Raw genomic sequence first — 24,939 nt, forward strand, 5'->3', positions numbered from 1 at the left:
ATAAGATCTCTATTTAGCCCCAAGAAGCTGTTCATTTCTTACAGAACAGCAATTGAGTCTATGCAGGACTGGTGACTCCTCACAATGCCATTGGTCAGCTAACCCTGGACAGCTAGCTTTTTATAACACTGCTAATGTGTTAACGCGCCAGTTATGAACCACAAACTGACGTAAAATTCGTCAATTTCTGCTGCCTTCTCTTAAGACTGCTACTGAGATTTCCCCAGGCTCCTTTTCCTGCAGCAAGCATTCAAACGTGCGGTCACCATGGCAACAACAGTCGCTGCCCTCAGGACCCGAGGTATGCGTTTGCATCTCCGGGTCATCGGCAGTGATGTCCTCATCCCATACATCACTCGACTCCCCAGCTTGACATGCCATGGCTGCATCTCTCTAGGTGTGTCTTTACATTCTCCGTGTTAATCTGGGCACCACACCTCTTTAGCGGCTGAGGGGAATGAAGGAGGGCTAAGAGGGGGCTGCTTAAGGGCAATGTGGTGCGCGTGTATTGTCACGCGGAAACCTTTTTTTCCAATGCTTATCACAGTGGAGGCTTTCGCACAGGCTCCCCTGCCACGGGTGCTAGGGGCCGCTCAGAAGCTGCTGGCTGCAGGAGCACATTCTTTGAAATGTCGCAAAAATGTGTGAAGGGAGACCTGGTGTTTTCACAAGTGTGCTTGCATTCACGGTCCAGTAGATTCTTTTTAGCCCTCGGGGAAGTACAGGTTAGTACCAATTAACCAACTTGAGTGGGAGAATACTGTAGCCTGGGCTTCTCCCTTTATTTACCAGAAGAAAATGTGTATTGGAAAATTATCAGATTCTGATAGAGTATTGGGAATTATTTTTAATTTAGTGGGTTACTGCAGCTCCTTTTTCACAAAGGATGCACACACAAGAAATCTGCACCATACTTATATAAGGCTTTATTATTATTTTAAAGCCTGATTAATGCTGAATATATAAACATGCACATTTGCAGATATAAACATTAGGGGGAGAAAACAATAATCAATACATGTAAACAATTTGAAAACTGACAACACGACTAACTTTGATGTAACCTATGTTAGAATCACTTCCTTTTTCCCAAGTTTTAGCTGCATTAGCCCCAAATTCTTATAATTAATAGGGGCTTCCTAAACTCATTCCTAATCTTCGTTTATATTTTTTCCAGTCTTTTGCCCTCCGATAGATAAGGACACGCTTTGTCTTTGTTATTTCATTGTTCTCGAGAGGACCAGATAGCAACTGTGAGAATGCAACCTTCATGCAGATTATTAGTCATAGATACTCCTTCGTTAATGTCTGAAGCTCCTTTTTCCCTGAGAAGCTCCTAAGCAGGCTTTTTATATAATAATTTTCAACATTATTTTGAGAAAATATAATCCTGTGATCTATGATGCATGGTGTATCAGTGTTACCTAATTCTTATTAATATATGCACTGTGTCAGCGAGCCAACAGAAGCACAGCAGAATGAACCACTGCACAAGGACTTGGGAGATGGTTGCTTGCAGAGGGGATTGATTCAGATCTTCCACTGTTTTAAGACCAGACATTTAACCCCTTAGCAGGATGTGTCTCACATCATGACCTATGGCTGTCTTTGCCTTTAACAATACGAAGTTGGAGCTATTGGAGTCTATGCTGGATTCCACATCATGGTGGCTGCCATCTTAGATGAGAGCATTCTCCTCACGGTCCTTTGGGGTTAGCCTACCTGCAGTTGTGAAGGACACTGTGAAAACGTGATGACCATTCTAGTGGCAGTGTTTCATGCAGCAACCACATACTACAGCCGGGTCATGTGACATAAAACTTTGTTTTTAATGAAACAATCCAGCTATTTTACTTGAAAAGACTATGGGCCTGAGTACGACCTTGACCGAGGGGATTACTCTGTCCCAAATGTGACGGATATCCCACCCGCCGTATTACAAGTTCCATTGTATTCTATTGAACTTGTAAAATGGCATTGACAGCTCCCATGCAGTGCATCCACATAAAGTAGCACAGTAACTTGGGCTTATTTTCAATTTGAAATGTATTGGAGGGTGACAATGATGGCGAAGGTGCTAAGTGTTAAAGTTGTAAACAATTAAAAATGTACACTGGTCAAAATGATATACAAGGTAAGCCTTGGATTTTGAATTGAGGGCCTTTGAACGTCAGAAATATAACTGTTGGGTGAAACTTTCCCATTTACGAGGTGGTATGTCAAACTATTTAAGAAGCTAGCATGTAGAATATGTTAACATTTGTGAAATGGCAAATTACATTAAAAAAATTTTTTTCACAAGCTGTTGCTTTTGACTGCAAGTCGATCACTAAGCCTGGTGTCTGCTTGTCTGACTGTCCTGCATACGTTTATTAATGTACTGTTTAGTGATTTAGTAATATAGCAAGAATCTCAAACCCCAAATGAAATGTAACGCAAAACTTACAAAGAAAGTGAAAAGTTTCTTCTACTCTCTCTTAAGTAATTGAATATTCATTCATTTTCATTGAATAAACTCTAATACCAGCACTTATTTGGCTGTTTTTATCTCTCCAGCTACACCTCTCAGCTGTAAAAATAGCAGAATTGCACAGCGACCTAAAAATACAAGAAAAAGACGAGCTGAACTGGAAGAAACTTAAGGCAGAGGGATTAGATGAGGATGGAGAAAAAGAAGCAAAACTGAGGAGGAACTTAAATGGTGAGATAAAATTACTTCAGTTCGAAATATTCTTGGAAGGAATCGTGTCATAGGACGTATGCAAATATAGTGGCATATGAAACTGCACCAAGGCGACTTTATATTTCAGACACTGGAATAGTTATTGATCCACGGTGCTAAATGCAGCTTCCATATTTCCTTTCCACCTGGGCCACCTGACTTTCACTTTACTTTTTATTTTGTGATAATTAAAGTTAGTGTTTGTGCATTACTTTCCGGTTAAAAATTTCATTTGCATTTATAGGCCTATGTTTCATTTTTTTCTCTGTCAAATATTTGTATGTTACTACTTCAGTGCAATAACGTTAGGCATCAACTTTGGAAATGGTTACAATAACTACGGGTATTACTATTTCTCAATGGTACCTGAGAGGTGATTTTGCTGACCAGAGACTCTGCAGTTATATTCTTCATAATTGCCAGCCTTCCGAGAGATATGAATTTGTCATGATTCTTCACAAGTTCCTAAACTATATACATGTCCAAAATAGAGTGCACACAAAATATTTTTATTATAGTATTGAACTACAAACTAAATGTTAGGACCATTGATTTACAAAGTGACATTCATAACTGTTTTCTGGGCTGCGGTGGCCGATTGTGTTTGAAAGTTAGCTATGTCCACGAACTTCTGTGAGGTTGATTGTTTTCACTAATTAAGACTTGTTCATAATATATGAACAGGTACCTAGCAAGGTATAACTGCAAAATAAAAGTGAGTCCTAAGGCACTCTCGTGCACCACCCATAACTCCAACGTAACGTAATTATGTAATAAATAGTTACTGGTACAGGATTGAACAACATTATCTGCAACTGTAATACAAAATAATCTCTATATGTAGTAGGTTTTATCGTAGGGTCCTATAAAATCATCTCATAGCACAGTTTTAAAGTTAATTCAGTTGCGTCGGTCTTTTTAATTGGTCTTGTTTCACAGGCTATAGTCACAAGCAGACAAGGTCATTATTACACTTCAGGTCTGTCTAGCTAAGAGTCGTTCTTCTTCAGGACTTATAGAAACTTTGAAACTGAGTACAAGCAGTGTTGTGAGGGATTCATCATGAGAAGCTAAACTTGAAGGATCTATGAAGTGAGGAAAAAGCTCTGGACAGAAGGCATCGTTGTCAGGCCTTAAGCAGAACCTAGAGCCCTTGAATCCCATGGATGGACTTGTGGGGTAAATGTTTTTAAAGAGAGAGCAGATCATTTGTATAGCTGAAGAAAGTTTCATGACCTCTGATCAACTCCACGGATTAACATAGGGAAGAACATCTGTAATCAAAAGATCGGTGTAGCCAGTCTCTAATATCTCTCTCAGAAGAAAGGACCAGAAAAGAGTATCTAGGCGGGAAAGTGCAGCAATTGTGTGGGAAAGTGGCAATTTAGGTTTCTGACTTGAATCTCTTTCTAATTTTGAACTTATTTTTAGGTTTCAGGTTTCATTATTTGTCAGCAAGATTTTCATATTAAATTGTGCTCTAAAGTTCTTGTCCTTTGCCAACATGGTTAGCATGATCTTAATGCATCCTCTATTTTCAGGTACAGGTGCAGCACCGTTATTTCCTTGGTTTCTTCTGCTGGCCTTTGAGGCTTGTGTGATCATGTTGATCTTCATACTTCCATAATTTGACAGTAGCAATCAATCATCACCTTAAAGATACCAGACAAAACTGCCAAACGTTGGTAGGGGAGGCAAACAAATCAAATCTCAGTTGCTGGATACACCACTGAAATCATAACATTTTAACTTAAAAAAGCATGGGTGTCTGTATTCCGGTTCCTACTGCCCAGATAATAAAATCATTCTCCCTTCCTCTTGGATCTTATTTTGAGTGCCCCTGAGAGACACACAGCCTTGCCCTCACTGGAGAATTCCAAGAGTGTAGACTCTGAACCTTCTGGGAATATCCAGTGCTAACTCAGCATGCACACCTTGGCTTGGCTGATTACAAATATTATCTTTCAGTACGGCCTGCAAAATGCACAAGTGGCAAAATAAAAGCCATCTTAATATATCCTCTGCAATTGTCCTAGTGACCACCTGTTTATATCGAACGTCAAAGTGATGTTTCTTGTGAAGACTTTGAACTCATAATGCATTCTACCTACAGTTCATTAACTTCTCTATTGGTAAGCTACTTCCATTCACAGTGGATCCTGGAGTATACCAAGACAAGTATGCGTCATCTTGTTTTAGCTATGGGAGCCCTAGGGCGATCTAATCAACAGGCAGACCTCGTGTAACATAGGACCACAGTCTGTAACTCACATCATGAAGAGGATGATTACATTAAATGCTGTGGTTCAATTTTTCCTCTCTAAGCTGCCAGAGAAGTATCCATAGGGCACACAATAAAATCAAGTCCAGTTTCACTTGGTGAACACATGCCAGGGATACAAAGGAAACAGACAAAAGAAAATTATATATTACATAGGAAATTGAGTGTATTTTAAAAAGAAAAGCGAAACACTGAAAATCATAGGCATACATCCATGCAACCATTAATTTACTCATTTGATGTGAATTGGACACCTAAAAGCTATCAAGGAATAATTGAATTTGGAGCTCATGTGTAGCACCTACTACAAATATGCGGGGCACTCAAGCACCTTCTCATATGGATAGCAAGTTACACTGGGTGGTAGCAAGGATTTTGTTTTTATTTTGAGCTTGTGTGAGAAGTGGTTTAATGTTGTCTGTGATGACCACAGAGTTGTGGTCCTCTTCTTACATGTCTGCGCCTGGCAGTATTATGGATGAGGGTGTGGACGAGAGAGGTGCACAAATTATAATTGTAATAAGGTCAAAAACACTTTTGTAGCCTAGCCATGGGGGCAGCAGGAGAAGGCATGCTAACACTTTTTAAAAAATAGGGTAATCAGAGAAGGCCTATAATCTTTGCACTGACATACGCCAAGCAGATACAATGTCATTGCGTAAAAGGATGCCAAATGGACAAAAATAGGCAAGGATACTGCTTACTGCTGAACAAATGTATCCCATGAATGTGAAAGAAATAGAAGAGCAATGAAGGCTGGCAACCTGAGCAGAAAATTGACAATCTTAAAAAGGCCCGGATCCCCCAACTCCTGCTAGGCAAAAGGAAGCAAAAAGCCTGAGCAGGGGTTCATACCCCAAACACCTCTCAAGCTCCTGAATGCTCCCAAAGATTAAAAAGCAATCGTCAGGTGAGTCCTAGTCAAGTTGTGGCTCAGACACTAGCCAGACTAGCAACCTGTACATTCAACTGCCCATCAAAAATGGTATTGCACTCTACATGTTCAGAGCATCTAAAATACACATAATATAGCAAATGCAGGCAGTCACAGTGATGAAAGACGCCATCAGTAAAAAGAAAGAGGAGATGTAATTAACATATTTAAAGAACAGGTACTAACCGTGTACCACTGTGAGTCAATCCATTGAAGTGCTCTGAGCTCACGGCCGAAGACATAAGATCTAATAAAACAAGTATTTATAGAGCTTCTGTCCAAATACTGAAAGGGTTCAACTACTTCCAGTGCTTTAACTAGTTGAAGGATCGTAGGCGATGATTTGCGAAATACAGCTTTGGATTTGTAATTGACTTTTTAAACTCTTGTGAAAGCTCAAGAACCTCCTGTAAATCAGCGAAATAGGAGTGTGCAATTTATTCATGTGGTTTAACTTACGCATGCTTAAGGTTATTTTTCATCAAGTTTCTCTCATGGGAACCCCACGTTTGTTTTAGAGCAGTGCTCAGCGAAATCCCATGCAGATGTGGTGAATCCCTACTGCGGTGTAATGTTGGGAGTCTCTTTGACATTTGTAAACACATTTCATACACTTAACTGTACAAGGAGAAGCCTCAGGTGTAGCTGCATTAAATTCGTGAGAAGGGCCACTATTTCCACGTGTCGAGTTTTAACAGAGAGGTTGCCAAAAAAACAGTTTAGCACAAGATCAAAGGATCTCCAGTTGGTACGGGGACCTGGGAGAGTGGAGGCGCGCCTGGGCGCTGATGCAGGAAGTGGCGAGTAACGCCGGGTATAAATTGGCGCAATTCTATTACTTACACTGGGCGTACCTGACACTGCTGCTACTGTCTAGTGCACGAGATACAGGCCCTCTCCTGCTGACTTTGCACACTTATCGTGGACCTGCCAAAGAACTGGGACATTTTGGGAGGAAATAGTGCAGGAACTACGGAGAGTGACTGATGTAAAGGCTGATCTAACAATCCGACATTGCCTACTGGGACCGTTGCCACTCCCAAAAAGGGGAAGCAAGAGAAGATATACGTTTGGCCAGCTGGCACTACTAATTGCCAGGTGGCACAGTGCAATTCACTAGGAGAATCAGGCGCAGCTGGTGGGGAATAAATGGAGGGCTGTATTACTGGAGTGGGCAGTGGCACAGGAATGTTAGATTTGGAGAGTCTGCACTGTTGAGAATGTGGAAAGAGACCTAGATAGCAGGAGTAAAATGGTAGATCATCTGGGTAACAATGGTGCGGAGGAGACTGACGGTTTTGTTCTCGACTCTCTGACAACTGTGGATAAATCAGCCCCCACAACCTCTGGATCTCCGTTACCTCCCGATGACCCCCGCTTCCCCCCCTCCCCCTCACCCCCCCCCCCCCCCCCCACACACACACACACACACACACACTCACGACATCCCAGCCCACTCCAGAGTCAACCGACTGTCAGAATAGACCAGATGAGTGACTGTGATGAACAGGATGCATGCACATGGGTTGGAAGGCTGAAGGATTGAGAAAAGTAGCAGAGACCCCTCCCATTGCCCCCAATGACCCATGCTCAGACAGTCTAATATGGGTGTACAAGCAGACATATGCGTGTAGTGCTTCTCTGTCTTTTACGGCTGTTCTTTCCTCCTTACTTCCACCCCACCCTGGTTCCCCGTGGCTGTCCCATCCTCTCCACCTCTTCCCTTGCCAGACCTCCACCTTGACGGAGAAATTATACCCTACATGGGACAAACCTCCCTTCTTCTGGTGGAGCCACGATATTACTACACTACAGTTTTGTTTCAATATTCTTTGTTTAATGTCAGGCAGATGCCCTGATGGTTTGTTATCTACTTTTGTGTTAGAAATGGGGTCTGTAGTTGGCAGCAGTATGCACTTTGTCCAAGTAGGGACAACAATCCCAGCAAGGGTAAGTAAGTTACACTTCGTAAATTTGTGTGTGCTCACCCTTTGGTAGCTTGCCACAGAGCAGTCAGGCTTCGCCTCAGAGGCAATGCGTAAAGTATTTGCACACCACTTTAGTTACAGTAACACAGTGAAGACACCACAAAAATGCTCCACACCAGTTTAGAAAAATATAAAATATTTATCTGGTTAAACTTGGGCCCAAATGACAAAAATCCAATGATTTTTTGCAAGTGTAGCATTGAAACTCAAAGTGCTTAAAAGATATGGGTGCTAATTTTCAGGGAGTTAGGGTAAGTTATTTTTAGAGGAGCATTAGCAAAGCACTTGCGCTGAAAGTTCTGATGCCATCTTCTGATCAGAATGGTTTGCAGGGGATCTCAGTTCCCCCGCCCCTCGAGATTGGAAGTCCATGTAGGGCAGAAACACACAACAGGTGGCCCTATAAAAGTATTGGTCATTTTCACTTAATATTTAGCCCAATGCTGGCACGTGGACAAGTTGGCAATGGCTGCTTCACTAGCGACATTTTCTTCTCCTGCGTCTGTTTTATACTTCTTGAAAGGCATCTGTGTCAGCTCCTGGCATGCCTTAATCCTGTCATTTTGTCTGCGTGCGCTTTCCGGGTTTTAGTGATGTCCTCTTTTGACGTATAGTGGCTTTTGCTGGTATTAAGGAGTGCATGCTGGATTACTGCTTGTGTGATCATTATGTCCAGTGTGAAATCACTTCTTGATCTTGCTTTTTATGTTGAAGATGGAATGTGCTCTGAGACCTGTTACATATACTGAACATCTTATTGTTGGCCTTGTCTCAGTTGCAAGCTTGTAATCCCCCACCTGAATAATTTCAAGATTATTTTTGTACATTCCTGTGATACCAATATCTCGAACAATGGTCTGTGCTAGTGTCTGGTCCAAGTGCATCCCCATTCCTACCAACATCATGAGCCTCCCCATATACATACATGCCTTGAGCCCATCTTCTGGCTTCTGCATCCTACTCACCCCCCGCGGGATTGTGGTCCCTTTCGTGCCTTTCCAGTCTCTCACAGGGTTTGATGGTCTTCCACGCAAGGCAACAGAGCACGAATCGGCCAGGTCAGAGGTCAACAGCTCTGTCAGGCTGCAGAGTGTTAATCATTCCCAAAAAGCTTCTGGCTTATGCAGTCACCTATCTTTTTGATAGGTTTGCTACAAACCCAAGGAAGACTGGTGGAAAAGGGCTTCTGTGCTGCAGGTTCCAGAATTTACTCTTGTTTGTGTGGGTCACAGTGATGCAGGAACAGGCAAAAACTGGTGCATATGTCTTTCTTCTAGTTCGCTCATATCCCTGGGACCCAAGGGCGGCAGCTTCAGGTTGGTAAACTCTCCTATCTTTAAGCAAAAGAAAATCTAACTTATTCTTTCGACTATCTGAGCACAATAGTTCAGTTGTGACCACTTCTTGTGTTCACAGGGACGTAGTCTACTCAACCTCATAATAAAATACAGTAAGATAAAATCTAAAATATGTGACCAGTAATTTAATGTGCAAACATGTTTCAACACAAAATACAATTTAAATGAATACAATAGAAGATCAAATGTCCTTGCTGGGTCTGTGTTTTGCACACTGCTTTCTGTTTTGACTTTATATTTTGAATACTGCAGTGATTTTGGCAAAGTATGGTCTTGATGGCAAAAAAGAAACTCAAGTAGGAGATGGCAACTACATCAAAGGCGAGACTGAAAATGATGTTCTGGATGATCCAAGGCTGGACAAGCTGTGGAACAAAGTAAGTGAATTGTATACTTTTGATTTCATATGTTCATCTCAATAAAGATAAGTAATGGGAATATAGCTGCAGTGTTTGTTTGTAAGAGCAGGAGATATCAGGTTGTCTTATAAAGTGACACAGCAGAGCACTGCTTCCTAGTTGTACAGCCTACAGCCATGATCAAAACAATCCTTTACTGCCTATTTCCGTTAATGGGTCTAAACATCACCAAGTTTTGAAGTACTGATTGTTGATTAGAGATGCAACAAACTCCTACATGGCAACATTTTGAAACTACATAGAGGGAAATTATGAAAAAAATGTGGGGGCTTTCATTTTCTCATTTGACGTTCATTGAAGCAAAGGCTATTTTAGGCAACAGAGTGCTAAAATAAAACCATTTTTGGATTAAGAGATCGGGTGTCTCTTACTTGAATCTGGTCTATTGGCGTGCATGCAAACTTGAGTGTATTTTTTTAGTTGAGTGCGCAAGCGCTCTAACCTGCTGTAATTTCTCTGTGGGCTTTTAACCACGCCTACTGCACGCCTGTCACTTTCGTTGGCTCGTGGGCTTGCCTTTTAAAAATCTCTTGGTTTTATTTGTGAAAGGCATGCGTACATCATGCCTTCTCCAGTGTTTAACCTTTCTGAAGCACACCAGCCAACTACTGAAAACATACGAGGTTCCATGTTTTCAGCATGGTTTCTAGACTACATTTTATTTTTATTTCCTACGCAGCGCAATCTCGCTGCACAATTGCCGATGCGTTTGATTGCGAATTAACTTCTGTTTTATTTTGTGTGCTCCTTAATGCTCATGGCATGGCACTTTAAATTGTGGCTCACTTATGTAAAACTATTACTTTTAATTTTCATTTTATGTGGCAATAAAAGTCTGGTTAGGCTAATAGCTCTAAGTCGAAAAAATGCGAGACCCATTTCATTGCAAATGCTTGTTTTATATTATCATCAATAAGGTAGGAGTTTATTTGTGCCCTGGATTTAAAATAGCATCAAGTAATAAATATATCTGTATGGGCCCTTGATCGACAGCTATGCCCTCTGCTTTGCCTTCCCTGATTTCAGTAATTTTGTGCTCATTTCAGTTTTTTCCTCCTTTTTAATTGTATTCACTCCTTTCCGTTCTCCCTTCTCTATTTCCTTTCCACCTCTCCCCCGCTTCTTTCCATATTTCCCCCTTTCATTTGTTTTGTGCTTTACTTACCTGCCCTTTGTTTCTGTTTCCTTCATTTTCATCTTCCCATACATAAACTGTCCCTGCAGCAATTTCCAGACATACCTTTCCATGCTCCCTTCCTCGCCATCTTCCCAGCTCCCTCAAATTTGCTTTCATGTGTCTCTTTCTAGACCTTTTCGCCCCCCCACTCCTCCCTTTCCTCCCTTTCACTTCTTTTCCATTTTAGAGCTTCACTTGTGTAACATCTTTGCCATTCTCCCTTATTTTGGCTTCCTCTCTCTTTCTTCCATCGTCCTCTCTTCCGCATCCTCTGCCTTGCACTACGTTCCTACTCTTCCCTGTATGTCTTTCCATCGACTCTTCCATACATTCCTGCTCTAGTCTCTTGATCCTCCCCCTTCTCTAATTTCCTGCCCGAGCCCCTTCTCCTCTCTCCATCCTCACTTTTCTCCTCTATTCGATATCCCTGCTTTCTTCGTGCCCTCCGCGGCCTCTACCACTTGAGTAGAGTTGTCCCAATAGTTATTTTTGATACCTCGTTCGATCTCTTCAGTTGTGTACATTGAAGGAAATGAGTTTGAGTCGCCAATCGGGAAACGCCATTTATTCATGGTCGGACTGGTCGTTCATGTGATTGGGCACTCCCCGAAGGGCTGGGGCCATTGGAGGGCAGATTAAACAAGCATTTACAATGCAATGGGTCTCGCGTTTGCTCATGTTAGAGCTAATCACGTTGTAAACTCCTAACCCGACTTTTCACCCATCGGGCAAAAGTGCATTTATGTACACAACCCGAAAAAGTTAAATTAACTATGTAAAGCACTCGAATTCTGCCAAGCAAGATTGCGCTCGTAAATTAGAGAAAAAGAAGTCCACGAGCCCGATGGAAAACAGCGAGCCTCGCATGTTTTCTGTACTTGGTCACTGCGCTCGAGGAGGGCTAGCCACCGGAAAAGGCATGACATATGCTTGCCTTCGACTAATGAAAGCAAGCAGATTTTATTAGGCAAGCCCACGAACCAATAAAAAACACTGACCTGAAATTGACAGGGCTCCGAGCCCTTTTCTAAATACAAAAGCGTCTCGCTGCGATACGCATGCGCGAGCGCATGCAACGCAGGCTGGACCCTAAAAAGATTGGGGCCGCTACTGGCTCCTCTGTTTCTGATCGAAGGTCCCCGGAAATAATACAGCCGCTGGGCGTGAGGCTTAGAGAGAGAGAATTAAATTGTTGGAAAAGAAGCGGGCTAGACATTTTTTCCCAGTCTTTTCCTGTGTTTTATAAACTATACATGCATGCACGACGAACGTGTTATTAACCTTTTTAGAGAGGGAAATTGTAAGGGTTTCGTCGCTTTTTTGGTGCTTATATGACTAGTATTGTTGCTAGCTGGCGTGTTAGCTAAAACTGACAGATTTGAAGCCCTCATTCTTAGACCCTTCTGCCCCTGAGAATCCTGGTCCGTGCACAAGCAGGAGTCTGACATCGAGTCACGATTATTGACAGTACACGCATTTTGTACTTGTTTTCAACACATTTCATTTGATAAACCTTGAAATAAATGTGAGGATAAGTACACAGTTTTTATATTTTGGAGGAAAAAAAACCTGCGGTTTAAGGAGTTTTGCTTTATTCTGAAGTGCAAAACACGGAATGCTGCGGTAACAACTATGCTGTGTAAATATACTATACGCCATGTATTCCTGTGTTGTCCGCAGCAATAAAAGGCTGCTCGCAACTGATATTAAATTGACAGAGTTGCTCAATGAAGAACTAGGGTCCTACTATGTTAGTCTGTTCTCTGCTATCAGATGGGAGCTGCTGTTCTTTTAGGCGATACTAGGGCACAAATAAGAAAGCGTGCCAAAGCAAAGAACAGTTCTGGTTTTGTGACGGGAGTCTCACCCTGCGCACTTGCTGTTTCTGCAGAGAGAAAATATGGATAGCTCCTTTATCAAACTTGGAATCCGTGTTTCTTGATAATTTAAGAAGTTTTAACTTTGGTCAAGGTTAAAGTGGCAACTTGCATCAGCGCGGGATGACTCACGTTTTAAAGCTCAAGCATGAAATGATGATATATTTTGTGCAGTCTTCCAGGCACGCACAGCTCTGAAGCATTCGCCAGTAATCACCGCGTTGTGGCCTGGCAGGTGTTGTCTGTGGTTTGTTCCCTGGCTGATGGAGTCTGAAGTCTGCAGTTGTACATGACAGACCCTGCCCCCAGATCGTCCGGCTGTTTCACTTTGTATAGCGTTGCCAATGAAACTCTCATCCAATTCCGCGTTTACATGATTGATGAACTTTTAATGGCAATTGGCTTATCCTCGCTTCCCTATTTCACCTAGGCTTGATTAAACACTTTAATTGCTTTTTTCCTTATTGCATTTAATTAATATTCTATTAGGCCAAGACCTCTGGCAAGTTTTCTGAAGAAGAACTTGAGAAACTTTGGCGAGAGTTTAAACATCACAAGGAAAAAACTCAAGAATACAACATACTTTTGGACACCGTCAGCAGGACTGAAGGTACTTTAATATAGTCCGAATGCTATTTTCATGTGATCCGCATAAAACCTATGTTTGATGTTTAGTGTTTTTATTCTTGTGTATAATAGTTTGACACTGACATTAGAAGATGAATGTTTAAGCAGGGGCTCCTGGGAGTCAATTGTGGCGGGTAAAGGTTGTTTGCCTCTGATGCCTAGGTTCAGGCTTACTATTGCTTTGCAGACTAGGCCAAGTATAACCCCTTAGCACTTTACTCTTAAAGGTAGGGATGGCAAGCAGTCACAGGCTTCTCAGGGAGGTCATGTTGGGGCAGTAGAGCGCAGAGCACGGCAGTCACACACAGTGGTGGCTGGTAATTTTAGGAGGGAGGGGGCAGGCAGCACACACACATGCATTCACACACGCATGCACATCCATTCACAACACTCATCAACATTCAAACATACACCCATGCACCAAACATTCATTTAAAAAACACACACACTTACCTTCAGCCTCTGAGGTCCCAGGAGGGTTGGAACTGCTGCCTTCCATCACTGGCTGACCATAGGTCAGCCAGTGATGGAAGGCAGCAGTCCTAACTTCATCACAGAGTGGGTTGGGGTCAGTGAGACTGTTGACCCCTCCTCACTCTGTGACAAGGTGTCACTGATTGACACTCGCCCTGGGCGCTTCAGGGCTTAAACCTGAAGTGCCCAGGTAGAAGTCAGTGGGTGACGCTTCCCCTCACCACCAAGGGGAAGGGCCTCAAGGCACCCTTGCTGAGCTGAGGGGGTCACGCCGATAGGAGCTGTGTCCTCTTTAGCCCAGCAAAGTTCAGCTCAGAGAGCCAGGAGTCTGTGCAAATGGTGCATGTCTCACTCCTGACTGCCTGATCTGAACATGAAGAGTGTCTGTCAGGCTGACCTTTGCTCAGCCTGACAGACAGTCTTCATGAGGGGCAAAAGGTGGGGGTGTGTGGCCCCTCTGCCCTACAGGACGGGCGGCAGCTGGTCACACAGCAAGGTATTAACTGAATGTCTAGCCCAGTGCTCATCTTTTAAAACTTTAATACTTACTAGAATAGAATACTTCTCCCAAACATAGGCAAAGTACAGTTTAGTGTTATGGATGCTGTTTTGCAGATCTGCACCTCCATCCACATGTCTCCTTAGCCCCGCTTGGTTTAGGTGGATTAACTCAAATGTCATAGGACTCTTACCATGGAGAGAAGACTGCTGGTTTCAGGTGACCGCAAGTAGGGAACTGAGTTGATTCCACACCATCTGGTAGCTGTCGGCCTTACGCTTTCGACCTGCTAACAGCACATCACCCAAACCTAGGACGTAAAGGTGATTTGTGGCAGCCTGACACATGACACTGAGTCCTCAGGGAAGTCGTGGCTGGCAGATCCAGACCCTTTCTCTCATGCAAGCAAAGAGATGCAGGGCAGTTTTCAATGCAGTTATTGAAACAACTGCAGTCTGACAAAATATATGATGACACATAACACAGTTAGAATTGTTACCATAGGTGAAAAGCAGCTTACCAATCCTAGCATATCTGAATAACCATGTGCCTAAAGATTCCGATCTACACTTTCTAGCTTGTACATGAGAGCATAGCAGTGATAGCCGTTCTCTTCCCGTACTAGTCCATGGAAGGGACATCCTCCCCTATACCTGAAAAGCAGGGGTCTGCCCGCCTTCTCAATTGGCTGTAGAGACATGGCTGAGGTCAGCAAAGGGGCAATAAAGTAGCATAAAGCGTAGGATGGCTCCTCTGGCTGAAATGAGCTCTCTAACCTTCTTTGGTCTGTGTGATGTTTTTATAACATTATGTATTGTGTTCTTAGAAACCGGTCTGAAGCGATCATGTGTCTAAGTGTTGAGGTTGGCTGCACACTCTTGTGGCAGCAATACTAGATAGATTATCATGTACAACCTTGGGCAGAGGTACACAGTAAAATGTTGTGCAAGTAAAGCATTAACAACACTTTCACACAATAGCAACTGATTAGAAACCTAAAACATACCCGCTTAAAACCAGTTATGCTAAAATGAATTAAAATGAATAAATAAAATGAAGCACATAACTTGGTAAAAGGCTGCAGGCCTAAGCTAAAATGTGTGCCCAAGCCAGGCGCTAAAGTAAACACATAGCACAGGATTAGTGCAATAGCGTGACTACGGCTCAGGTGCAGATCTCAATCAATAAGGCATTTGCACTTAGTCTCTCACAGTTCAGTAGTTTTACTTCCCTACAGTTCAGTTGATCAGTTTGTACTACCAATGGTGGAACAGTCCTTTAGGGCAGCCATCCTGCCTCATCTCGGCACGCCTGGTCCTTCCTCACCTCAGCTTTTCCACAGTGTGGTGTCCACAGGTGTACGGTGCTCTTGTAAAGTTGGAACAAAGACATTGGATGAATGTGCTACAGGAGAGTCACCATTGTTGAGTAAGTTAGTGTATTTATATGCTATTTTAGTCTATCATGGAAGGCAGCCTGCTGAGACCAATGGTGTGTGGAGCTGTTAATTATTTTTAATGAGATTTATTTTCAAAAGGAATTGATGATTTTATAATGTTTTTCATATATAACAGAGACACCTAACTTAGTCCACCGTTTCAACTACCATATCGTGATGCACTATCTCCTTTGCTACAGAGCTTGGTGTTAGGAATGTTTGATGATGCTGTTTGCACATGGAAATGATACATGTTGGCATTTGTGAAACTTCTAACTATAGATTCCTCACCTTATGGAAATCCCTAGGAATCAGACTTGAATCAGAAATCTTTGTATAGCAATTACCCCTTGCATCGACAGATGATGCTGTGCGGCACCGTTCTACCTCATGCTACTTCAGCTCACGCTAATGTGATGTCAGAACCAGTATATATGTGCGACTTACCACAAGCTTGGTGAGCTTGCCTCACATTCACGTATGGTCTTCTTGTTGGTAGACGAACACTACTTTGAGTCCTGACCGATACCAAAGGCAACCATAATGCAGATTTGTCACCAACATCTGATGGGTACAGATCGCATACAGCTTAAACCCTGCAAATTTAGATGACGTCTTTGCAATTTTCTTGAGCATATTTTATTTTCAGTGTACAATCTATCAAATTACAGTTAAACTCCAGATCTGCGTCAGTTGGTGCACAATGAAATTGATGCCAGTACTAGCAGTTGGCATATATATGTATATTTGCTGGTCCCGACATCACATTCACATGAGATGGAGCAGCAAAATATAGAACAATGCCACCTGTTGGTGTGAGGATGAATTGCCACATAAACGTTTCTGGATCCATTCTGATGCCTGGGTATATTTAAAATGTGAGGAATTGCAGTTAGACAGAATCTCTACCAGAAAAAAATGTGTTCTTATGAGTGAGTGAGAAACTGGATCTTAAATGTAGTACTAATGTAGTACTAAAAAGGACTAGGCCAGAGGCAATCTCAGCAGAATGCTTGTTTTAAGACTGCCACCATTTTAACTGCTGGTTTGTCCTGCTAGAAGGTTTTTTTTATCACTTTCTTTGAGATCCCTTCATGCAGTAGGTGGAGTAACTCGATCTGGCTTTCACCAAGCTGCCACATCTTTTGCTTTGTCTTAATTCTGCATAAATCCTATGATTCTTCCAGTTGACTGTAAATGACATAGTGGACTAATACGTCCGTTCCAAAAACCTGTGTCTGACCGCATGCCCACAGATTGAAGTCGCAGCCTTTTATCCTTCCAAAGTCTATAAATTAAGTACTATTCAGCGTCGGCTTCTCCGCTAAAGTGGAGAAGCTTTGCGCCATTGCATTAAGTAAAAGTTAAAATAAAATGATAAGAACAAAATCTTATTAACATTTTATTTTTCAGTGAAAGCGGTTAAGGCGGGGCTGGAGGGGCCTGGGGGAGATCTGAAGGAGTGGTATGTGCACCATAAGTGCGCATGTCTGTTTGGTCAGCCATGTTGAGCTGGCCGAACAGACATGCAAACTTTGCACAGCTGGAGGAGAAAGTGCACAGAGTCCCACTCCCTGTGTGAGCTACTAGGCAGGCCCACTGCCTGGCAGATGCATTTGTGTGTGTAAGAGTTGGTGTCTTTGGGTTCTTTCGAGTGCCATAATTGTCAGATAATGTCTTATTATGTCTATGTTTTGTGAGGGTTTCTGTATTAATGTGTACTGTTGTATGGTGAGGTGTGATGTGCCCTGCGAAAGAGTGCTCTTGTGAACAGTCTGCGAAGGGACAAAATAAAATGTTTTTTTGTATTACTCGCTTGCAAATTATGCACAAGAAAACCTCTTAAATAGATAACTCTCAAGTATCACTATTTTTTATGCTATCAGCAATTTTGCCATGATGACTAAGTGCAGTAAATAAAAAGCGTTGCAGAGTTCAGTTGTCCTCAGTTTATCAGCGCTGGAAGGATGAAGTGCTGAGTTAACTCTGCCAGGATTCTGATTTGTGATCTAGTGTCATTGAGTGCTGAAAGAAAAAGAAAAACTGTACCGTAAGAATGAGCAATGGATGAATACAAGCCATCCAAGCAAAAGGCTGGTAAAGAGGGTATGCCATTGTTTGCTCTATGCTAACGTCTGTCCTACTTTTCCTTTTGTGCTCAGTAATTGAGAGCTGCATAGATACTTTATTTCCAGCCATTGAAAAAAACAATTATAAGAGTCACATATTTCTCCTTAACCAACGGGTAGCAAATATATTATAAACGTTAGAAGCCTGTCAGTCAGTCATTACAGCAAAGTTGCATCGCTGGAGCAAGTATAGGTGTCTTTATATGCTAGCACTGCTAGATGGTAGCACTACAAACTGTTGAATCCCTGATCCAGTAAACCATGGCAGTGTACTGAGACCTCTTCTGGTGATGACGGTACCAATCCAAGGTGGCTGCCTTCAGGGACCGCTGAGAAAAGCCTTCCAGTAAGTCCGGTATGTCCGAGACTCTCAGTGGGCAGACAATGCTCCGTGTGCTTCTGGAAGGCAGCTTACTGCTGTTAAACATAAGTGACAGCTTCAGTACTTCCACTGGTAAGTGTGTTCTCAGCCACCGGATACTAGAATTCAGGTACTGCGTCAAGTCTTATCTGCACCATGTTCAAAGCAGTATGAAGCGCCATGGCTTTCCACCAGAGTTGGGGTTCCCAAGAGACAGAGAATTCTGAATTTAGGGAGCAGCGGTAAACTGAGCAGATCAAGGGCTGGCCATCATTTCCGAAGCCAGGCTCTACCCTCCCCAATTCTGAAGTTTTCAAGGTCCTGGATTGCAATTAATTACAATTTAATATTTGGTTTAAGACGCTAAGGATTTTGAGGTATAGGTCATCGGTGCCTTCAGAAGCTGGCTCTATCCTCCAGTCATGAACCTGTGATGATACTCTGACCTTTTGACACAACATTGTTCTTTTGAGAGACTAAAGTGTGGTGGGAGACCCCTTGCGCCCAGGCTGAGACTTTGGAACAACCCCTGTGAACTGGTTATCATCCGTCCTGGAAACTATTGAAAGCCGAACTGTTAAAGTAGGCTTTTAGTTGTCTAGTGCTGTCTCCACAATATCATGGAAGGTCTGAACTTCGGACCTTGCTGAATTCTCAGCTCTTATGTTTTCTGGACTTCTTCTGTGTATCTTTCTTGCTGTTTCAACAATCTGCAGGTACTTGGGTAAAGTGCGAATAAATGTATGGGAATTGTTGGTATGTTTAGCAGTGTTGTATCTTTCCTATCTCCAACCATAGGCTGGTAGTTTTTTTTCTTCTATGTCAGGTTAAATTGAGGCACAGTTTACAAATGCCAGACAAAAACATTGTGTTGGTTGATGTTTCTAGACGTACTTATTCATATAGACTACCCCTTCTTGAACTGAACTGAATAGAATAGCCTCATGAAGCAATGCGTTTGTTAAGCCATTTGCTGTTGGCTTTTCTACCCGTGCTCGGCAGACAGCTGAAAATGTCACTTTATTCTGCAAAACATTGCAGACAATCCTTTTCTTGTGTTTGGGGATTTAAGCCTGTCTCCTGAGTGTGCAGATAAGAGCACTGTGCAAAACTTGACGGGAAAGAACTGCACATGTTTAGATTTTTCGCTTTCTCTATGGCACTGCAAGTTTTTCTCAATGTCAAATATGACTCAAATTGTGAAATTGTAATTTCTATTCCAGAGGAAGCTAGTAACAAAAAATGCACAGTTTTCATATTTCGACATTTCGGGGTTTTTTTTGGGACTGAAAGATACATTACATGGCGTGGTATAAGCTGTTGTAGGACGGAAATTTAATTACATTTACTCCATCAACAACTTTTAGTGACATATTTTATTGTGTTTTTTAAGAATTTGATTTCAGGTGGTTTCTAATAGGTAGACCAATTAATTACCCCTAAAAAAACAATATTTTGTCTTCAAGTGTCCATTTCAGTGCAGGTGTACTTTGTAGAACTGATAAAGTGAGTAAGATGCAAACGGCAGCAGTGTCAAAAAGCATTGGCAAAGTCAGTAGGTCTCGCCTATGCGAATTATGTTGGCTTTGTCAGTGTTCCACCGCAGCACACTGGAAGAAGAGATGCGAAGCAATAGGAGGGAGTTGTGGGGAAGGGGTAGGGAGCAGCAATAACAGACAGCTGGAGGATAGGGTATTGTGAAAACAAAACAAGGGAGGGGCGAGCTAGGAGGGAGAGAGCTGCAGAGGGGGAGAAGGGTTCGATGGGAGCAGAAAGAAGCCCCACACACAAGGGGGACTCGGGGGGGGGGGGGGGGCATAGTACCATCATCACAGAGCGAGCAGTGGACGGGCATTGTTGAATGTCTGTGCTTGGTCCCTGCTCCACAGAAAGGAAATAAAGTAATGCTTGGCATTTGCTGACCAATTAGAAGTCCGCAAAGAAGAGTGACAATTAAGCCAACAAATAAGCACTAGGTGGACTCCAAGTGCTTTATTGTAAACAATAATTCTCTCAAGCAAGAGCACATACAGCGCATTCACTGTCGCAGGCTCAACCAAGAATGAGTGAGGAATCCATTTTAAAAAGAGAACACGCTGTGGGCGGGGAGTACATGTGATAAGAGGACATGCTGTGGTTGGGGATAACATGCTGTGGAGTGCATGTAACAGGAGAACATGCTGCAGTCATGGATTCACATGCAGTCACAGTGCTCCACTGCAGACTGACACACATGCCCTGATGGTGCCCCGTAGCATTCAATAATTGGAGATCATAGCTGTCCCACACTGCATCACCAGATTATCATCCATTGAAACACGAGATGGCTTTGTAAGACCTACCTTTGCTGGCAGTGCCCTGTCTGTAGCACAGAGTGCCAGCACCGTCCCAAGACAGCAATGGACTTGACTGGATGTTAGAAGGAGTCGGATCTGAAATGCCATCATCAGCTCAGCCCCTTTATACAGAGTGCATGAACCATTGCCCAGGGGCATGTGCCGTGCAAAAGAATACCATGGAGAAAACCACGTGATAAGAAAGGCCGATATAGTGAGGCAGAGATGGGTGACTTTACATAGAGCCCCAGGCTGAGCCCGCCATCGTAACTGTGACCAGAACCCCAAATATTTACTCACAGCTCATACCTCGGGCCCGTGGAATGAGGGCTTATATGTGGGTACTGATAAACTGCAAGTCGCTAGTTCGAAAGCCTGCAGAGCCAGTAAAGGCTTTCACCTGTCCGAGGCTGGTATGTTATCACGATATTAGCAATACCTGCTAATTGCAGCATTTAGAAGTAGGAGAACTTCGGTAGTAACTTGTATACAGAAACCAGCGCTGGCCGCTTTACAGCATTTTTTTCCTTTCATCATTTGACAGAGGGGAGAATAAACAGACGTGTGTGAGTGGGGAGGGGAGAAGAAACAGGATGGGGGAGAAGAAATTGGATCTGGTCAGGGAAGAAACAGGAACAGGGGAGGTTAAGGTTAAAGACTTGGCAAAACCACGCCTAAACAAGCATTTACAATGCAACGGGTCTCGCGTTTGCTCATGTTAGAGCTGATCGCGTTGTAAACTCCTAACCCGACTTTTCACCTATCGGTTAAAAGTGCATTTATGTACATAACCCGAAAAAGTGAAATTAACTATGTAAAGCGCTCGACTTCTGCTAAGCGAGATCGCGCTTGTAAATTAGAGAAAAAGAAGTCCTCGAGCCCGATGGAAAACAGCGAGCCTCGCATGTTTTCTGTACTTGGTCGCTGCGCTCGAGGAGGGCTAGCTACCAGAAAAGGCATGACGTATGCGTGCCTTCGACTAATGAAAGCAAGCAGATTTTATTAGGCAAGCCCACGAACCAATAAAAAACACTGATGTGAAGTTGACAGGGCTCCAAGCCCTTTTCTAAATACTAAAGCGTCTCGCTGCGATACGCATGCGCAAGTGCATGCAACGCAGGCTCGACCCTAAAAATGAAAACACTTTTACAAAATTGTAGGGATAATCTGCATTAAGTGTAAAAGCATACGTTGGCAATTGTAATTTTAAAGGTTTTAGTCTGCAAGACAGTTGAGATCCATGGCAGAGCAAACTCTCTTGGCCTTGGGCAGCTTTCACAGTAAAACATGCAAATATGTGGATGTGGGACACAGGCGTTGCAGTTCCTACGGGTGGTCTAGCGAACTGGGATTAAGTGGAAACCGACAGAGTCCTGACAACCCGAAGACCCTCATCCAAGATGTATGTTGGGTGCCGTGGAAAAAGTATTAGATGACAGATAATGGGTCCGCAAGAGAAGCAAACAGCACATGCAAGCAATCACACGCTGTGTTTATTGAATAAGATACATGTCTTTATAAAGAGATATCTGTAAACGGTAGTTTTTCAAAAATGAAATCTTGTGCTGAAAATGCCCGGCATTTTGATTACAAAATGGTATTCATTGGAGCACAGTCAGCTAGTGTTTTTTCCGTGGTGACGATCGCTACTCTCCATCGTAGGCCTGGGATGGGAGTGAACTGGAATTGGAGGAAGGAGACAAGCCGAAGGAAATGGGTCGGGGAGATTGTTTCTTTGGTTGCAGTTACTGCATTCTGGCAGTTCCACATTCCCTTGCTGTTTGAAGCCCGAGGCTGAGGGCAGCTGTGGGCCGAGTGCACAGAGCTGTGGATCGGCCTCTGCCTGCCATTAGAAAGCAAGAATGCAGAGAAGGTAATAAGGAGAGGGCAAGCAGCAATGAGGGAAGGGGTGGGAGGACGAGTCAAGCAGGTGAAGCGGGAGGAGTTTAGGGATGAGCAAGCAACAATGGGACGTTAACAAAAAAAATGATCTGAAGTCAGAGAACGAAAAGTAAACAGGCACCCTCAGAAAACAGCATCTGACATTTGATCTCGGCCCTTGAATGCACAGTAAATGTGACAAAATAAGAAGAAGGTTTACAGGTCTGTTTACAGAAACGGAGCTCAGAGAGAGTGAAAACACAAGCACTCCTGTGAAGTGCTCAAAAACGAAGAAAAAAGTAGTTTCTAAAAGAGTTCTTAAAATGGGAGCCGTGGATGGAAAAGAGTAACTGGCCTATGCTCTCGGGTACGACTAAACACGGGAAGAGGCACGCTGAATGCATGCCATTGACTAATGGAGAGCAAGAACATGGGAGTTAATGTAAAGCCAGCAAATGGGAAGTCTACGGGCGGGCTGAAGCTCACATATTGAATACAATATGTTTATTCGAGACACCACATGCATTGTCTAGCCGAGACCTAAAAATCAAGCTCATTGCTTAATGGAAGTCAGACGGCACAAATCAGGCTGGACAGTAAGTGCAGCTTCATATATGCTTACAAACTGATGTGCACTTTCAAGACTTCAAGAGAGCAAGTGTTTGAAAAACAGCCAAAATTGACACATCACATCACATCATAAAGAAAAACCCAAACAAGACTGTGAGGAAATAGGGTGTTATTATATGGTATGGTTGTGTGGCTTCACAGTGTAATAAACATTCCAACTCCTTTAGGTCCAGTAGGTGTTGTCTGTCGAACCCTCAGCTCAACCCAAAGTAGCTGTGGCACTGAGCAGCAAGGCTTACAAAGAGGAACAAGTGTAAACCATTTAAACAGCACCAAAAAAATTGAAGAAGAAATCAACACAACACTCGAAATCGAACACCAATTTATTAAAATAGACTGTAATTTTATAAGAATTTAGACACTAGAATGAAAAAGATCCACCAAAGGGTGCCGGAGATTAGATTTTACAAACAATAATAAATCAACGCAATTTTACTCGACCACGAACAAGCCTTGGCAAAGTCAATGAATTGGACTCGTACCCAACTTTCCTTGAGGAAGCTTTTAAGTGTCAATGCGGTATGTTAGAAGTACTTGGAGCAACCAGCTCCGGCAGGGAGCTAGACAGGGGGACCAGCAAGGTCCTCAAGAGCAGTTATCTTCACAGAAGAAGCAGTCCTTCACCAGTTCCAAGCACTTTATCCATGTTGCAATGGACTCCTTTGAAGGGGTACTGATGCAAGGGATGAAGGATGTTGAATATGCTCTAAGGATTGCGGTCGATGGGGGTCTACCTGCAGTGTTTCCTCAATCCATGAAATAGAGAGTGGGTCCTGGTTGCAGGGTCAACAACCCACAAGATCATTGTCAGTCTGGCCGAAGTCCAGTTGCCACTGGTCTACAACTTCCACGGTGTCAAGGTCACACGCCAATTCTTCCTGGGTCAATAATCTGCCTTCTGAGGTTCCCAGCAACACTCCGACAGCCCGACTAGGCTCAGCTAACTCTGGTGCAACTCTGAGTGTAAGGTCTTGGTCCTCGGGGCTGCATAGCGGCGGTGGTAGTGGCTTAAAGACTTTGAGCTACTAACGTGCCCCAGCAGGTGTCTTCCACGCTTGTGTCCCTAGGCCACGAAAAAGAGGTCAGTCAGCTGGCCTTAGGAGGCTTTGCTAGGCTCTGGACTCTGGAGACAGCTTCTCCTCGAGCAGGACATGACATGCACTGTACTTCTCTTCGCTAGCCACCAGGTGCAGTAGGTGGAGTCCTCATCAGTGCAGCCTCTTTGCTTGTCCCTCAGTGTGGCAGGGCAGTCCTTCTTCCAAGCTTGTCTAGGTGCCAAGGATGCCCCATTTTTGCTCAGAATGTGCCCTCAGGGCATGATGGCAGTTGGTAGCCAATGGTCTACCTGGTTCCCTCCCACCTGATGAATAGTTCCTAGTGAGTGTGGCATCTGGCTATCCCAGGATGCATTATCATGGCCACTTCCAAGATGGTGAGTCCCCTCTGTGTTCAGACCTCATTAGCCCACCACAGGGTTTGTCTACATCCGGGCTAGACATCCCTGAGGAAACCACTTTGGCAACTTGTTGCCCCTCTCTACTCCCTGTACCAGCCTGTCTACCTCAACAATGAGGCAGCCCCCCTGTGTTACACATCTGCCCTTCAAAGGAAGGATCACCTTTGAAGCCTGCCTTTTGGGGCTAAGGCTCAAGTGGCTTCCTGCAGGAGGAAGATGACCCCTCCCTGGCCTACAACCCCTCATTGTTCTCCTTCCTGAGAGTCGTCAGCATGTCTCTCCAGAAGGGCAGAAAGCTGTCTTGTGTTTTAAATGCGACGAAGTAGCAACTTTGCTAAAGCTGCACACTGCA

General features: G+C 43.4%; 1 protein-coding gene across 2 annotated transcripts in view; it reads left to right on the forward strand.

Moving 5' to 3' along the window:
* LRPAP1 (LDL receptor related protein associated protein 1) overlaps positions 1 to 24,939 on the forward strand; it is an 83,697-nt gene that overhangs the window by 32,166 nt on the left and 26,592 nt on the right. For both annotated transcript variants that reach the window (XM_069203465.1, XM_069203467.1), the window contains exons 2-4: positions 2,557 to 2,701; positions 9,536 to 9,660; positions 13,246 to 13,366. In XM_069203465.1, the coding sequence (XP_069059566.1) occupies positions 2,557 to 2,701; positions 9,536 to 9,660; positions 13,246 to 13,366 (391 nt within the window). The remainder of the gene's footprint in view (positions 1 to 2,556; positions 2,702 to 9,535; positions 9,661 to 13,245; positions 13,367 to 24,939) is intronic.

This window comes from Pleurodeles waltl, chromosome 1_2 (genome assembly GCF_031143425.1).
Source record: "Pleurodeles waltl isolate 20211129_DDA chromosome 1_2, aPleWal1.hap1.20221129, whole genome shotgun sequence".
NCBI classification, from domain to species: Eukaryota; Metazoa; Chordata; class Amphibia; order Caudata; family Salamandridae; genus Pleurodeles; species Pleurodeles waltl.